Raw genomic sequence first — 16,687 nt, forward strand, 5'->3', positions numbered from 1 at the left:
AATAGAAACAGGTCGAGCCAGTAATAGCGTGTTGAAAATCTTTTTTTAAATAATAAGACTATCTTGTCGTCTAAGCCACATTGTAGGCATACCAGTATGTTTTCCAAAGTAAAATAAATTTAGTAAAACTGTCAAAACCAAACATAAGAATTGTCAGAAAATAAACTAAAAAACATACGGAATAATATTGACCAAATGTCCACTTACTGCAGCATATTTTTCTGCTCCGGTGGCTATAATATTGATCCCTTCTCCTTGAAATCTGAAGGAATAATGTTTATGCAAATCATAAATTAACTTCTTCAAAATCATTGAAATAGTTACATTTTATAACAGCAACACTACTAGAAGTACAGCTTCAAGCGATGATAGGAGGCAACCCTACCGGCTGCGAGGACGAAACTCCCCAAGATGCTTGCGAAACGCTTTTCCTATCCCGGGGACTCGATCTGACTTCACTTCCAACAGTTCATCAAATTTTTGATGACCAATCTCTTCAGCAGTGAGTATAAAACACGAATTAGTTTGCTTTGAATATTTTAACTGTTGTACATTTCATATCTTTAACTGATCATCTTGACAAAAGTTTCTATAAATTCATTAACTGCACTAAGTTTTAATGTTTTTTTTTTTTTTTATCACGACTTTAACACACTGTATTTTTTCCATACAACTTTTCTTGACTAACAAACATAAACACATATAACCGAGTGTAAGGGGTATCTCTTATAAGAAAGAGGTACTGCTGGTTAATAGAAGACTACAGACAAATAAATGTCAAGCGAAAAATCAATATAGAAAATTGTTTTTCTCTCACGCTGAAGCCGGCTACGAATTTTATTTCACATTCTGTATAATATATAGTATTTTATATGTTAAGATTTTCAGTATTGCATGCGTGTTTTAAAATTGCATTATAGCAGTAGTTTAGTGTGTGTATTGAGAACTTATATCGGCTGTTTTCCCTATTAATTTGTCTCCATAAATTTTATAATTCTTTGTTAATCTTTTACACTCACCTATGGTCGACTGATTTACGTTTTCCTTTGCTATCTTATACTAACTTATACTACAGACTAACATATTATTTTCAATAAAATTTTAACTTGTGATAACTATTTGCGCCTTAAGTAACGTGTCTTTGTGTTGTATGAACCGTATAACGTCATCGTAAAATTGTTTTAAGTTTCTAAGAGCAGTGCCAACGATGTGTTAATATAATGATATCATTCTGATGTAGATGATACTTTTTAAAGCGAATACTTTGTGTATAAATTACCTCGACACTAATATCGTAAATGATAAGCAATTTTTTTTATGCAAATCAGAATAATTAATAAATAAATCGTGAGACAGATTGCTAAAATAATGAATCACGAATCACGAATTAAAATCTGAATAACATAGAAACGAAATGTTGAAGATAATATTTTTTAACGTATTTCGCCGGCATCTTGTAATGTTTTTTTTTTTTCATTTATTTATGATGTGTTTTGATTTAGGCACTGCTCCAGCCGCGAATATAACTTATAAAATTAACAAACCGCTACTTAACTTATACTAACAGATTTTCAGGGATCCGTCACAGTTGAAAAATAGTTAATGCTATAAAATAAATTATTCAAAATATGTTTGTTATATATTATTTGAAACCTTTATATTTAATTTTAATTTACTTAATATGGCTAGGATGAATATGGATAAACTTGAGATTTTTTTTCTTGGTATACCAACATAGCTATTGTACACGTCAAATAATATTTTATTTAATGTCACAGCACAATATATATATTTTCTGCAATTCACTGGCATTACAGCAACACCTGTTTTTTTTTAATTGCATATGTAGGTACATAGTAAAAGAAAAGCTTATGGTATAGCTGATTGTAGTATTATTATTATTAGCAAGCAAGATTCTGACATCGACGAACATCGAGATACTTGTGCGGACGTCATCTTATTTGATGTTATTTGTATGTTAAACTACAAAGGTAAGTAAAGTGTAAGTATTACTGTAGATACGACTTATTCCATTTACAGAACATTTGCTTAACTAAACTGACAGAGTTTTCTAAATATATTTGATAGTAAATATAAGATAATGCATGTTTAGGAAAAGTCAAGATTTAATGCGCATTCGTATTATCTTTGTGTAGCATATTTGCGTATTATAACTGCTAAAAAATATGTAGCTTACATTAGCTACAAATCAGTAAGTTATCGAGAATGCAATTTAATTTTTATACATGTTTATTAATATAATTCGACGCTTGAAAGGCAAACGCGACTAAGGGACAATAACTGCTTTGTACATAAATTATAGGCAATAACCATATTCGATGCGCAAAAAATATATATTTCTAGGTCTATTAAAATCATTTCAATCCTACAGCTAGCTAGATTCGTTAAAATAGAATTTTTTTCAGGTATTTCTCAGGTATATTTTAAATTAATTTCAACTTTAAATTAGTCTACTGTAAAGTTCACGCTTTGTCGCTTAGTCACGTTTGCCTTTCAAGCGTCGAATATGTTCCAGTTATTATATGGACGTATTCTGATCGTTGTTTGCTTTAACGTAAATAAATAACTCATAATCATAATTAATATATCTGTTTATCTACTTAAACATCGGCGAGATCAGTCGTTCTTCATGAGCCACAATGATTTACAAGTACACATTATCTGCGTGTTAGTGTAATCGCACTGCAATTTAATGATTGTTTACAAAGGTCAATAGTATTCAATTACGTTAATCTGTACACAGTTATGCGGAGTAACGCAAAAGCAGTATCACATATTAATAGTTTGCTGTGTTCTGGGAATGTATTTAGGGAACTGTCACGTGTTTCACAAAATATGTATTGTATTTAGAATGATTGTGACTTCTGACCAAAAGCGGACGGTAAGAGGTGGACGAAATGACGAAAATATTTGTGATTTCTGATAATCTTAAAGTATGTATGAACGTAAATCATCAAAGTAAATATGAACAGTTCGCTGTGCATGTTTTGATATAAACTTTATGCTATGAGTTTTGGCATAAATAACTTGAAGTTAAACAAAAATCATTCGCAAGGCGTGGTTACTTAGCTGTTGATAAAAATAAATAAAAGATTGAAATTAATTGTTTTATTTTATTTATTATAAAGTAATTTAAAATTACTGAAACATTCGTTATTACATCGGGTAATACTGGTCGATGTTTAAATAACTTGGCACTATTCAAACTGACGATGAGGTAGACGATTAATGCTATTCACAGATCTCCTTAACTTACGATCGATTACATATCGTTTAACACAATCACATATCCAACAAATAAAAAAAAATACAAAACGATCAATATTTTCGTAACGACTTCAAAATATATTAGTTGCCTATTAGACCGAGTAGTTGCCATCAGTCACGAATTTAATTTATTGAAAATCGTGGAGCGTCAGTTTAACAAATCATAAGATCATAATTCGGTGGTCAGTAATTCGGCCCTTTCTACTACTATATGCAATTCAGTCTCTCTGTAAGTCTTTCCATCTGGCATAACTATCTGCACCTTTTTTTTCTTATCATTTTCATGTCGTACAATGAAAAATATCGCAATAGCTACGAGAGTTAACGCTAATACTATACCAATAACAACAAAAATCCAGAAATTCTGCTTGAATGGACCGCACCTACTGTCCGTGTAAGTCGGCAAAGAGACAAAATATCTTTCTAGTTCGTACCAACACGCAATATTTCCGCCTTCGTCTTTAAGGGCTTTACGCCATTCGTCGGCTAGTTCACAACTGCATGGCACGTCTATGTTTAAACCGTCCACTCGCCGATTCAGTCGAGTGCGATTGTACATTAATGATGATGGGTTTAAATTCGTTATCGTATTATTGTCAATCAATAATTCTTGTGCTCCTGACACAGATGCTACTTCCAATTCTACTGTGAATCCAAGTAAGGCACCTTTTTTCAAGTTTGTCACAGTATTATTTCTAAAAGTTATGGGTCCCCTTGTGACTATATGAAAGGCGTCTCCTTCCACTGTTTCTATATTGTTATTTTCGATAAGGACCCTCTTTGGTGAGCTAACAAGGAACGTTAAACTATACAAGGATCTGGCGGTAACTCCTTCCATGCGGAAAAGATTCGTAACTTCTACGTCAGAGAGAAACCTACTGGGTAAAACGTTAACGGTACCTCCGCTTATTACGAAATTTAACATTGAGAATTTTTTGAAGACTTGTATGTCCATATTTTCGTACACATTGTTCGTAAGTTCTACATTATTAACACCGAAAAGACTAGAAAACGCGAAAGGTCTTGCATTAACAAATTTGCTGTTCCTGATTATGATGTCGTTAAACCGCCCTTGTATTGCGTGTGACGCTATTTCATCAATCGTTGAATTGTCTATTTTTATCCTGAGACCTGGATTCATTTCATTTTCCCTCAGAAACGGCGACCACGCCAAAGCTCTCTCATTGATGATAACGTGTTGAACATTTCTGATCTCGATGTTACGTAGATTGATAAGATCTCGGACGGTATCCGACAGGAATGATATTCGTCCGCATCCGTTGATAAAAATTGCTGTGATGGTGGATGGTACCCGGTATGGGCCATCTGGTCTTAGGGTTACCTCCTATGGAAAAATATGAAATAAAAATATTACGTTCCTTTGTAGTGAGTATGTCTTATAAATGACTAGGTATTCAATACAACAGATAAAAATCTCATAGTACTTCTAAGTATAATAGTTTTGTCTTGTAATGAGCAACATGGAACACTTTTCAAAGAATTAATTAGAATTAATTAAGTTAAAACGATAGGATAACAACTTAACAACATCGAGATATTATATACTACGTAATCTCGATGCTTAACAATTGATTTGACATTCTCAGCCCCAACACAATGTATGGCTTTGAAAGATTTATTTCATTCAGCTGTAATTATATTTATCGAATTACCTAACGCTAACACGAAGATTTGAGCTATTGCCTATTTGGCAGAAACAATAAAGTACATTTAGTAAATAACAAGTAATATCGCATACCGAGTCTGCACTGGTGCAGTTGCATATGAGTCTCGTGAATGAGTCGCAGCTACAATCATCCTCCTGGCAGACGGTTACCGTGTTGCTCTGTGCCAGGGAGGTGTTTAACAGGAAAATAATCTGCCACCACGTCGTCCAACGCATGCTAAACTCATCACGTCACCATTTCAATCACGCACTACCTGAAATAGTAAATTACATTAATAAATAATCAATGTAAACTAGGGAACACGGCTTTGTTAAGAGTTATATGTTTCATTAGCACAATTTGCACAATCATAGCACACCATCACGGCGCGCGATAATTTTAGTTTCGTAGATGTTTCATTGATTATGTCATTAATATCTTTAACTCACTATGATTTATAAAATTAATCACAACGAAATCGATTCGGAGTCTTTTATCAATACAGGTTTTACGCGAAAATTTTTACTATTATTTTAAGTAATTATAAAAATGTTAGGAAATCCCGCAGTCGTTTCTCAAAATGTTATAAAACTACGTGTTCGAAAGGTAATGAAGTGGATCTGAGTCAGCTAGGTATATCGTTATCGGGCCACGTTATCAGATACGTCGGCGGGTCGGCTCGCGGGCAAACGTTCTAGTGTGTGATTTTAGCAAGGCTATCGGGGGAGATAGCGTCGCGTTTGATAGTTGTGACAGCACGACCTCTTTTCTTCTGTACAAACGAGTAGAAATTATTTTAAATAATAATCGATCGATATCAACTTTTATGCAGCAAATAACAACGTAATTACTTTTTCGGCGATCAAAAAGAAAAACAACCATCTGACTGTTAATTTATTTGCTAAATTAAGTATGTAAATTGTTGCGAAGTATTTTTCTAATAATTACCTAGTTTATTTACATAAGGGTACATGTTTTGAACTGCGAAACTATGAAACTGTGATTTTTTTATAGTTAATATTAATTCAATAAATAAGTGACCTATATGCTACTATAATTTACAGGTTACGTGACTTATCTTTAGTTATTTTCAAGTTTATAATTCACATTAAATTTAGTCTTGCAGTCTTAATGGATAGCATCGATACAAGAATTTAACTTATTTTCTTACATGGAATCGCTCTAAGCAATTAAAAAACGTTTACAATTAATATGGTTTTATATTTTAATTATATTTATTTTCAGTAGTAGGTATACTTTATTAGTAAAAAAATAAAGAACATTGTATACATTAAAAACAGAAAAAATCGGCCAAAAGGCATAATGGATAACTTTAGCGCAAATATTATTAAATAAGGATTATTTCTTATTTCTAAATAAAGAAGAACTTTATTTTCTTTTAAAACCTTAATATTTTTTAAAAATAAAACATTTCTATTGCATTTCTATATTCGTTTGTTTTCTAAATTAGTTTGTTACTACAGCCACACAACTGGTGTACGTTCTATTTCATTGCTGCAGTCCTCTTCGTTGTATCAAAAATTTAAGACATCTTTTGTTCAATTTATCGATTTTATATTCAAGTTTGTAAATATTGACATTTGGCTGACTTTTATAATATTAAGAAGCATTTTTTTTTAAATTTTTTATTCTGTATTAGAGCCATACACCTATTAGGTTAAGTCGGCTTTTAAGAAGCATAAAGATTTAAATTAATATTTAAATTACGCACAGCAAATTAATCTATTGGTACGTACGAATACTATTCAATAGGTTTTGAATTAACAAAGTTTTATTTTTGATCGTCAAGTGCATCTCTAAACGTATCTTATGATATTTTGGCACGGCCGGGAGCTGTTTCGATGATTCATCCTAAAAGTACATTTCTCGGTAGTTAATGATTAGCAATATGAATAATGAGTTTGTTTACGCAATTACGCGCTGTGTTTCCGTTCACGTAGAATGATCACGGTATTGTAGCCGTTTCGAGCGTACCCAGTATTTTCCATGTCGACGCTTAGCGTGATATTTGAGTTAGCCGGAAATTGGTAATTTTGTTGCGTTCGTGGTTTAAGTAAGACGTGTTTATTCATATTAACTTAAAGGATTATGCCGTGGTTTGAAGCAGCCACAGAGTTACTTGCCGGATCTTTTCGGTGGATCGCGATTCCGATCTAGTGGTAATTTCTGCGTTAGCAAATTCTCTCAGGTTGAGCTCGTGAACTCACCTACCTGTCCGCGAGAAGCAGGTAGTCATTTAAATAATTTAAATGATATTAAATTATTAAAGTGGATTGATCTGGCGGCTGGAATCAATTTTATAAAAAAAATGTTAATTACAAACTACGAAGGAAGAAGATCGAGTTATAAAATTGATGGATTCGCTTAATGTACGGTAGTTATATCGTAGAAATTATTTTAACCTTTCTGCTTCTGTCGTGAAGCAATAATGCGCTGTTTTTAAGTAAAATATCAGTTACAAAATTCAATTGATTCGTCCGACCTAACTTTGGGCGTTCACGCTGTGACTCGTGTATGTGGTACACAGTAACCATTTAACACCAGTTGGGTTTCAAGCTTGCCACTTTATACGTCAGTAAAATGCTTTTAATTAAGTGTAAATTAAAAGAGCCAACTCCGAGGCCACCGGTACGATTAATATTAAAATGCTTATACCGAAGAAACTCTTAAAACTGCTTAAGGTGAACTAAACCATTAGCGATATTTATCATAAATTATACTTACCAAAAAAAAACCTGACTGCTTTATTTACAATCTTGCTACTTTTAAATATTGTGTGCAATGTATTCACGACTGTGTCTAGATAATAAAACAGGTTATTTGTTTGTCTTTCTATCGCTCACGATTTCGTCCGTGTGGTCTTTCCCGGTCGAATAAAGTTAAACTTGTACATCTATACTTCTATCTTTACGATTATTTATCTTCTTCATAACAAAGAATAGGTTCACATTATTGGCATGTATTGCTTTATATATGTAAATTGCGAGACCGTGGAACTGTTAAAGCGTTCAATCCGACCAAAAAATTCCTTTTAAAAACGTTGTTTTCAAAAGGTCGCTTTGTAAGTAACATTGGTTACGAATTTACGATTGAGATTACGTCATGCTCTAACATAAAATTAAATTAGCTTGATTAGATCACTACATAATAATAGTTGTTGAAGATAAGCTCGAAGGTGTTCTAGTATTTTTGTTTATTTTATTGAAACAAATATTTTTCAATACATTAGGTGATCTGTTAAAATAATTCCTAAGATTTGTGTGCTAATTATGAAAAAACCTTTTTTAAAAGTGGGTTGTATAATTAAGTCTTTCATGGGCAGTAAGGCGCGCACCCATTCCTTTTAAATTTGAAAGAAAAGGGTATAATGCGGAACGAACACTCACGTGCACGAACAAGTTTGCGTTTTTATTGTTATATACTAGAACAATGTACGCCTTTCTTTTGCTGCGGAGTTGGCCCTTTTAATGTACATTTCAAGTAATAACTTGTTATTTTACATTAAAATTTATTCTTTGATAACACCCGCTAAAACGCCGTCAATATTTGATAAGACACATGAAATCATGTCTAAACATCTTCGATTGAGAAACTTAAGTTTATAACGCATTATTCGATACCTAATAATAGTAATTTGTACTAGGCTCAATTATTCGGGATTGCACATTTGTTTACCTCGCGCAAGCTGGCATCGAAGGTAAATTACAAAATTTGCAATCGGTGACATTTGCGGACTATGTTCTCTCGAGATTTCTCAGTACAGAGGAAATACGATAGTGCTCTTTCATTAAGACGTTTAGTTAGCCCACTGAGTTTCTCGCTGGATCTTCTCAGTGGGTCGCGTTTCCGATCCGGTGGTAGTTTCTGCGAAGCACTGCTCCTGCTAGGGCCAGTGTTAGCAACACTCCCGGTTTGAGCCCCGTGAGCTCACCTAGACGTCAAGGAGAAGCTAAAATAGCCTCTCAAGTCTATCAGAATAGGTAGGAAAAAAAACGTTTAGGTTTGTTTTATGATTGATATTTTGATGATGACTATATTGTTGATGTCCCCAGTTTTATATTTTGAAGATCGAAATAAAAAAAAATTTCAACATAATACTTCTGAAAAGGTCAAATAAGACGTTTAAATAGTCTTCTTTAATTAAGTTTGCAATATTTTTCTCTTCTAAATGAATTTTAAATAAAATTATTTTTTTACGCCTAATTAATAATGAAAATGAAATATATTAAAGTGGCGTTACTAACTCAGGTAATCTCATCACGAAAATTAAACTTATAAACCTTGAGGTCAATTAAATGATGAACGTAGCCTATTTAATGCGTAATTTGTATCGCACTGCTCATAAAGTGAATTAGTCGAGTGAAACTTGGTTCTTTAAAAACATTTCATTACATTTTCTACCTGATAACGGAGTAAGTGAAGTGAATTTGAAACTGACGAAGGTTGGGAACAATAAATCAATTAATAATTTAAATATTCGCGTTACATTAGCGGTAAACATCTGTAGCGAAGAGTTTTATCGCGCATAAATATTTGGATAACAGTTACTTTATCTCTGTCGTGACCGCTTTGAGTCTATTCGGAATGTACAGTTTCCGTATCGTTTCTTGTCTTTTGATCATATTAATTAACTTATCTTAATTATTATTTTTAACTTGTGCTGGTAAAATCGACTAGAATTACAATAAAAACATTCAATTTATAAGTATGTAACGAATCATAACATTTAATCGTGAACTAAGTAGAATTAATGTAGTGTTTCAACTTGACTTCTTTGCAATAATGCGGAAGAGAAGTGCAACGTTATTGCGTTGAGTTCGTGACAGTGGCAACAGTCTTTTGAGAATCATATCGAGCAAGATCGAGGGACTGCTGATCAATAGCCTTTTCAGTAGGCACTTGGAAGGAGAAAAAAATATGTAATGGTATAAAATGTATATAATGATAGTTATGTGTTAGATTTTTTAAGTTACTAACATAGATTATAAGTAATTACTACTAACAAAAAGTTATGGTTTAAAAAAAAAACTGAAATAAAGTATTAATAAATAAATAAAATAGCTCAATATGTGTAAAATGAAGTACATAAAATGAAGTAACTACGTGCGCTAACGCTTGTTCTCTTAAACTTTATTGAATTAACTCTTAACTGGTGACTTCCCGACATTCATTGTTCTGAAATTTAAATCGACCGGGTTTCCCGATAGTCTTTCATTGGCCGTCATATTAGCTTTTAATACAGATTTTACAAATAATCACAGTAATCGAAAGGATATGGTAGTTTAGCTATGTGTAAGTACTGGAAAATGTTTATTCAAAATTAATTCATTTGACAAAAATATCGTGATTTTACATTTTCTGCTTATTTACTTTTTTCGTTCGATAAACTGTTTGAAATAGGATCGTTAATCAAGAATTATATTACTAAAATCACAACCATTAAAATACTTAACGTCAATATAACCTTGAATTTACTGTCTAAGTTACCTAAACAAAGATGAGATTCAATGGAAGTCCTTTTCATATTTCGTCCGGTGTCTGTTTACACTGATTGAGAGTTCTTAAAATTACGTCTCCGGTCTAGGCGTCGTCAGTTCGGTGTGTTTGCATATAACAGCACTCGTGGGACCGACGCTAAGGTGTTATTATTATACACTCTCGCTATCGTCATCATCTATATTTAAGATAATCTCGGCTATTTAATCCGTACAAAAGTATCCCTACATTTCCTTCCGGGGGGAAACCATGGCCATAATGACAGTAGAGAAAATGTTTCTATACTATATACCCTCTATAGCTACCGCTGCCTTATCCAATATTTTATTAGAAAAGGAAACAAATTATGTATGTACTAACGAAAAAATATGTGATCAAAAATATGTTCGAAATAATAATAAAATTATACAGTTTTGGAGGAGGAAACAGGGTAATACGAAAATATCACTTTCTAATTATTTTAACATACACATGGAATTTATAGTGCATGCAGCAATTGTGGTTTTTGTTCGCAGAGGGCAATAAACTAAAATGTTCAAATTTTATGGGCATCCGTATTTCCTAGACGTTGATTATAAGTAATCGATAAAAGCTTGCTCTATAAGTTGTATAATTTCAAAACAATCATGGTTGTCGGAGTGTTTGTAAATTGCCCCGGGGCTTGCAGGTTCGTATGTTGAGCTTTATGGCGGCTACGGTTTCGTGTTACCGGTGGACTCACTGCTATCGTTCTTGCCTTGTGTATGGTTTCACTGCGTCCAGCCTCACAACGTAACCACATTCCAATCGCATATCATATACTGCACTACTTTCGATCATACATTTTGTTGTCGTATTTCAATTATAATTATGTCTTTAAGAATGCAAAAATATCGATTGAAGTCATTCAAACAATACCATGCCTCTTCAGGTTGTAAGAGCATTGCAGCAAATATCTTCGTCACAGCGGTTTTTCGCACAAAAATATAGTCATAAAGGACTGAAGGCTGACGAAGCAAGTGTTAGGTGTATTAAAATTTTACAGTGCACAATATGTAATTAAAACTTAAACTATAATTAAAAGCCCTTCGTTGCGTCTAGTGGATCACGGTATGCGCTCGATTAACAATTAATTATATCTTTTTTTAAGAAAATTAAATTGAAAGAGAATAAATTGATGAAAAAATCACGCAATTGTACTCATGACTTAACAAGTGAACGGGGCGGATTTGTATCATAGTCCGTCTGCCTGCTATGTCTGCCATGGTATCTACCACGCCATTTTCGGACTAAATATTGGAATAGGCATTATTCTAGTCCCACCGAAACCGGTGTGCGTTGGCTCCGGTAACCGCTTAACACAATTAGAGTTGCCTATCCGTCTGTGTCAATTAGATAGGTTGGTAATGGTGTAAACGGTATAAAGAAGTTTTAAAATCATGATTTAGGCACTAAATTAGATTAACAGTAATTATGTCACGAGTCTTAATGCTACGTACATTGACGGTTTGAATTCTGTGCCAGTTGTCTAACTGGTTCGTCGAGTTCACAAAGCGTGACGTCATACAAGATGCTGATGATGCACTATGAAATTTTAAATATTTGGAAAATGCTAAGCAGTGACTCAATATTTTACATTGTACATAAAAGCAGGCTCAAGTTACTTAATTTACATAAAACGATCGTTGCGTAATATTTATGTGTCTATTATGTGGTAAATCTCGTTGTGACTAGTTTTACTTTTGAATGTGATTTTGGATATTTTTATTTACAAAAAAGACGTAAGTAGAACTATCATATATGAATTTATGTAAAAAGAACATTTAAACACAACTTAAACATACCAAAGCTCGGACCGTATTGACCCTTTCATTCTGTTTTGAAGCTAACCTTCAATGCAATAGACGCACATTTTACAACGTGATCTGCAGCTTTTCTAGTGACATAAGCGAAATATATTAATGAATATGTAATAATAAACTGATACCTAATAAAAGTCAATTGTTTACAAAGTTCTCGGAACACGAAACGAAATGTCAGTTCTGAAGATCAATCGAGAGAAACGTAAACTTATAAAATGCTTCCGCTCAAGCGATTACGAATCGAAGAAAATATGTACTTTACTTTGAAATTTGTTACAAAATAAAGTGTTTATTGCGTTGTTTTCACTTTGAAATGAACATGTGTAGGTATGAATAAAACTAAAATACTTCATAAATTGAACTGGAACTTTGTGCAGTTGTTCTTGGCACTTCGGGGAAGTTTCCTGGTATAATATGACTTGCGAACGGCAGGAAGAGCGCGAGGAGTACTTTTAAGAAATGTTCGAATTACTTCGAAGCGCGGCCTTCTTTCATTAGTTAGTAATTAAAAAAAAACATTAAATCAGGGGACAAAAATGATATATTACAGAAACGATGTTGAATGAAGTCATGATAATATTGTCATTCAAGCGTTGCCTTTTTTACATGATTTTACTGAGTTGACTGAGGGAAATATTTGTTTTATTGTGCTAAATATGTTTTATTATCTTACTTTGATTGAAACTATTGTAGCTGCGTCTCGTCATTCCTCCTTAAGAATAATATTGCACTTGGTTGTGGACACTCGTCAACATAGTCACACCGAATATAATTCCAATCTAATCACCCTAACGTATAGTTTGATTAATATAAATATTCATTAGCATTTGCGTGATATACAATATACAGGTAACCATCCTATAACACGATATTTTACAACACGGCTACACTCAAACACGAAAACAAAAAATCTCCAAAACCCTCTCGGTACTTCTACAACATGATAATGAGATTTTTGGTTAAAATTATTTAGAAAATTACATTATGCACTATAAACAAAAAATATATGGGAATAACCGAAATTATACTGCTTATTTTTTATGTATAATAGCTAAAACATACATACAGGCATTGTAAGGGCATTGTGATGTTTCATTCAGAAAAGTTACTCTCCTTTTTGTACTGACTTCTCAAATAGCACGGTTTCGCACAACGCGGAGCTTTGTAGGAACGTAAAATGTGTTATAGGAGGGTTTATCTGTGCATTATATAATCGAAATAACAAGCAAACCGGCTAAAATAACGGTATTTGGGGCCTTGTACACTTGAGTATCGTCTAGGAATTTTTATTAAAAATCCACACTATACTTACATACAGTCCCGCGACAGATATAAATTTAGGTATAATGCAATAAATATATCTGTCCATAGATTTTAATTCGTTCCTAAAGCTGTTTTCTTCGAGAATGAGTTTTAGTATATTTTTCGTTGCTTGTTCATTTCATACATAATAGAAATACAAAATTAATCAAATATAGCGTCATTACTTATACGAACATTTTGTAATGGTAGGTACCTAACTAACACGTGAATACAAGGAAAATGTAATTATTAAAAAACATCGCAATGCAGTTGATATTGCTTTACTTTCAATTGTTATTTGCTATTATTTCAGAATCACTACCTATCTAAGGTAACAAAGTTTCGTAGTAAATTCACAAGATCCCATTTTCGAATTTTGAACTTTTTAGTTAGAAGGTAAGATCAAAATAATAAAATGTCATGCGATAATTTTATTATGGTGTATTGAACATATTAAAGTTTTGGGTACTCGTATAGAAGTGTTTTCTTAATTTCAACTAAAGTTCAATAATGCGCTACAAACCTATATATTTAAAAAAAAACACCTGTGTACGGTATTTTTTGGAAGATTTTATGGCCTACGGCTGTTCGGAATTGAAAACGTCAATAAATAATTGATTTGAATATGGCATATGAATTTCGATTGCATCTATAAACGAATGAACACACAAATAAACGAAACCCATTCAAGCTTTTAAATCTAAATTATTTTATGAGCCACGTGCTCTTCAATTTTGATCTGCTGCCAATATTACCAGGCACAGCATTCGAATAGTAAACAGTCGCAAAAACACATCAAAACATAGACATATATTACTAACCTCCCACTAGTTTCCGTAGCTAATACAGCACGTCAAACATCTGTAACTGTCTAGTTTGAATGTTTCAATTTAGGAAGATCAATGAGTAAACATATTTTCACCTGAATTAAGTTTGTACGAGAGTTAGGATATAAACTGTCTTGCGTGTAAAATAAACAATAATACGTGTTATTCGTGCCGTTCCCGCGCAACCGACTGACTTAAAACAGACAGCGGGCTGCCAGCACTTATTTTAGAATTCGGTAAGAGACGAAATAAATATACATAAAGTACGGATGTTAGGGTAACATCGGAACCTAGCCGGTATTCATGGTAGCACACGTAATTAGATCTTATTTAATTGTAAGGTCTTACTGTTTACAGAATAAATGTTTTTATTTTCTAGTAGTTTCATTAAATAATAAATATAATACCTATAATTAGGAAAAAAGGATTAAATTTTTTGAAATAACAATAGTTATATTATAGACTGTTTAATTTCTGAACGCAAAAATGTCAGCGAGCGTCGCGTCCACCATGACAACAATCCCTTTTTAAACCCAGCTGCCAAGAGCAACGCATCAATTTTGTATTTCTCTTATATGAAATTCTTAATCTATACTAATATATAAATTTACAGTGGTTTTCACGGATGTTCCGTTATAATTACTGAACCATGCATCCGATTGACTTGAAACTTGGTATCCACGGATTCATCCAATGGATTGGCTAATATTTATATGAGTGTTGGACTCCCTAATAATGATGACAATAAATAATAATGTTAATTTTAAAGCCCACCGAAGCGGGTGAGTATGGCTATTTTAAGTTAAATTCGATCCTAATTTGACTTTCAAATTCGCTTCATTGCTTCAACAAGGAATTTAGCGATATCAAGGATGTATTGGTACGACCTTCGCAGGATCGTCGTCCTTGTAAATATGACCTTAAAGATCGAAAAAGGTCTGCGGGAATGTATGAAATTCGTTTTATTTCATCGTTCGCTCGCGCGTAGACTACCCGTTTAATTGTAAAAGACACATTGAACGAAATCCTCTGTGTTTTCTGGTCAACAACTGAAAATACTATTGTTACGCCGGTAAGAATAATGCCATCTATCGCCGAATAGTCGAACGAATATCGAAGGATCTAGTTTGTCATATAAAGGTATAATAAATATCTCAAAACAATAAATACAGTCCACGCTCAATTACCACAACGCAACATAGACTTAAATTTAATTAAAATGCAAAATCAATACATGTACATGTAATTTATTAGAAAAGATTGAAAAAATATTCTGAAAGCTGGCAACATTTTCTACTCAATAAACGTCATCTGGCTCCCAGAGGTGCGCTTGTGCCGCGCGACCTTCAAATCTAATGCTCTTCACGTTCACATCAGTAGATTAATTTTAATTTGCGACTTCAATATCGTATTTCTTAAAAATCGAATTTCTTACTATTAAACGTAATTTTCGTTATCTTTTAGTGACTCATTACAATGTATTGAAACTTCTCCGTAATTTAGTTGAAACGCATTAACCACTAATATTATAATTTGTTTGTTTTTTAACCTGCCTTCGTTATTTGAATCATGAACCGCGACCAATTATGTTAATAGCAAATAGAAGAATTGTTGAGAAAATTAATATGTACCCAAGCACTTGTCGTGCGTTGTTTAAGTGCTTAGCGTATACCTCAGCTCGTAAGCAACAACATGAATGTCACCGCCCACCTTGAGGTCTGAAGTTGAAGTCTTAGTTGTTTGCGAAAACGATTGTCAAATTATTTGAACGTAGTGTATGAATTTTAAAGTTTCGCTCTAAGATTAAAACATAATTTCTTTAAAATTTAGAACACCAGTACACTGAACATGGTCGTTATTTACGTTTGTATGATACCAAAGTTTTCCATAACTGCTGAACTTGAGTGTTAATTCAACTAAAATTTATATCGAGATACCTCAAACTGAACCGTTTTATGTAGAACTAGCGACCCGCCCTCGCTTCGCTTCGGAAACAAAAAAACACACATGAAACAAAAAAAAAAAAAAAAAGTTGCCTATGTTCATCAGGGACAATGTCGGCTTCTAATGGAAAAAGAATTTTTCAAATTGGTCCAGTAGTTTCGGAGCCTATTCGAAACAAACAAACAAACAAATCTTTCCTCTTTATAATATTAGTATAGATGTAAAGAAAATGTGACGAAATGTTATGGGTCTGTTTTTGACGAAACTTGTTTGTTGGTTGCCTGGAATAGCTTTATGTCAT

The 16,687-nt window shown here is 32.9% G+C and overlaps 2 protein-coding genes across 7 annotated transcripts in view; one reads left to right on the forward strand and one right to left on the reverse strand.

Moving 5' to 3' along the window:
• The window catches only part of hiw (MYC binding protein highwire), a 146,262-nt gene that overhangs the window by 31,141 nt on the left and 98,434 nt on the right, over positions 1-16,687 (forward strand). For all 4 annotated transcript variants that reach the window (XM_028187449.2, XM_028187451.2, XM_028187452.2 and 1 more), the window contains exon 34: positions 337-502. In XM_028187449.2, the coding sequence (XP_028043250.2) occupies positions 337-502 (166 nt within the window). The remainder of the gene's footprint in view (positions 1-336; positions 503-16,687) is intronic.
• On the reverse strand, positions 3,121-14,700 carry LOC114252806 (uncharacterized). Of its 3 annotated transcripts, none has more exons than XM_028187455.2 (3): positions 14,437-14,700; positions 5,048-5,229; positions 3,121-4,633 (listed from the first exon to the last, which is right to left on the reverse strand). In XM_028187455.2, exons 2-3 carry the CDS (start codon positions 5,189-5,191, stop codon positions 3,458-3,460), a joined length of 1,320 nt encoding a protein of 439 aa, XP_028043256.2. In that variant the 5' UTR covers positions 5,192-5,229; positions 14,437-14,700; the 3' UTR covers positions 3,121-3,457. The 3 variants fall into 3 exon arrangements, with proteins under 3 accessions (XP_028043256.2, XP_028043258.2, XP_089587450.1); XM_028187457.2 differs by having other exon boundaries at positions 14,538-14,642; XM_089731324.1 differs by lacking the exon at positions 14,437-14,700 and adding an exon at positions 5,405-5,733.

Source organism: Bombyx mandarina, chromosome 01 (assembly GCF_030267445.1).
Source record: "Bombyx mandarina strain Sakado chromosome 01, ASM3026744v2".
NCBI classification, from domain to species: domain Eukaryota; kingdom Metazoa; phylum Arthropoda; class Insecta; order Lepidoptera; family Bombycidae; genus Bombyx; species Bombyx mandarina.

What these genes read in the sequence shown, in the direction of transcription:
- LOC114252806 (XM_028187455.2), bottom strand. Translation starts at nt 5,191, where the DNA reads ATGCGTTGGACGACGTGGTGGCAGATTATTTTCCTGTTAAACACCTCC. An exon ending in ACTGCACCAGTGCAGACTCG is followed by an intron (nt 4,634 to 5,047) that starts GTATGCGATATT and finishes ATTTTTCCATAG; the next exon opens with GAGGTAACCCTAAGACCAGA.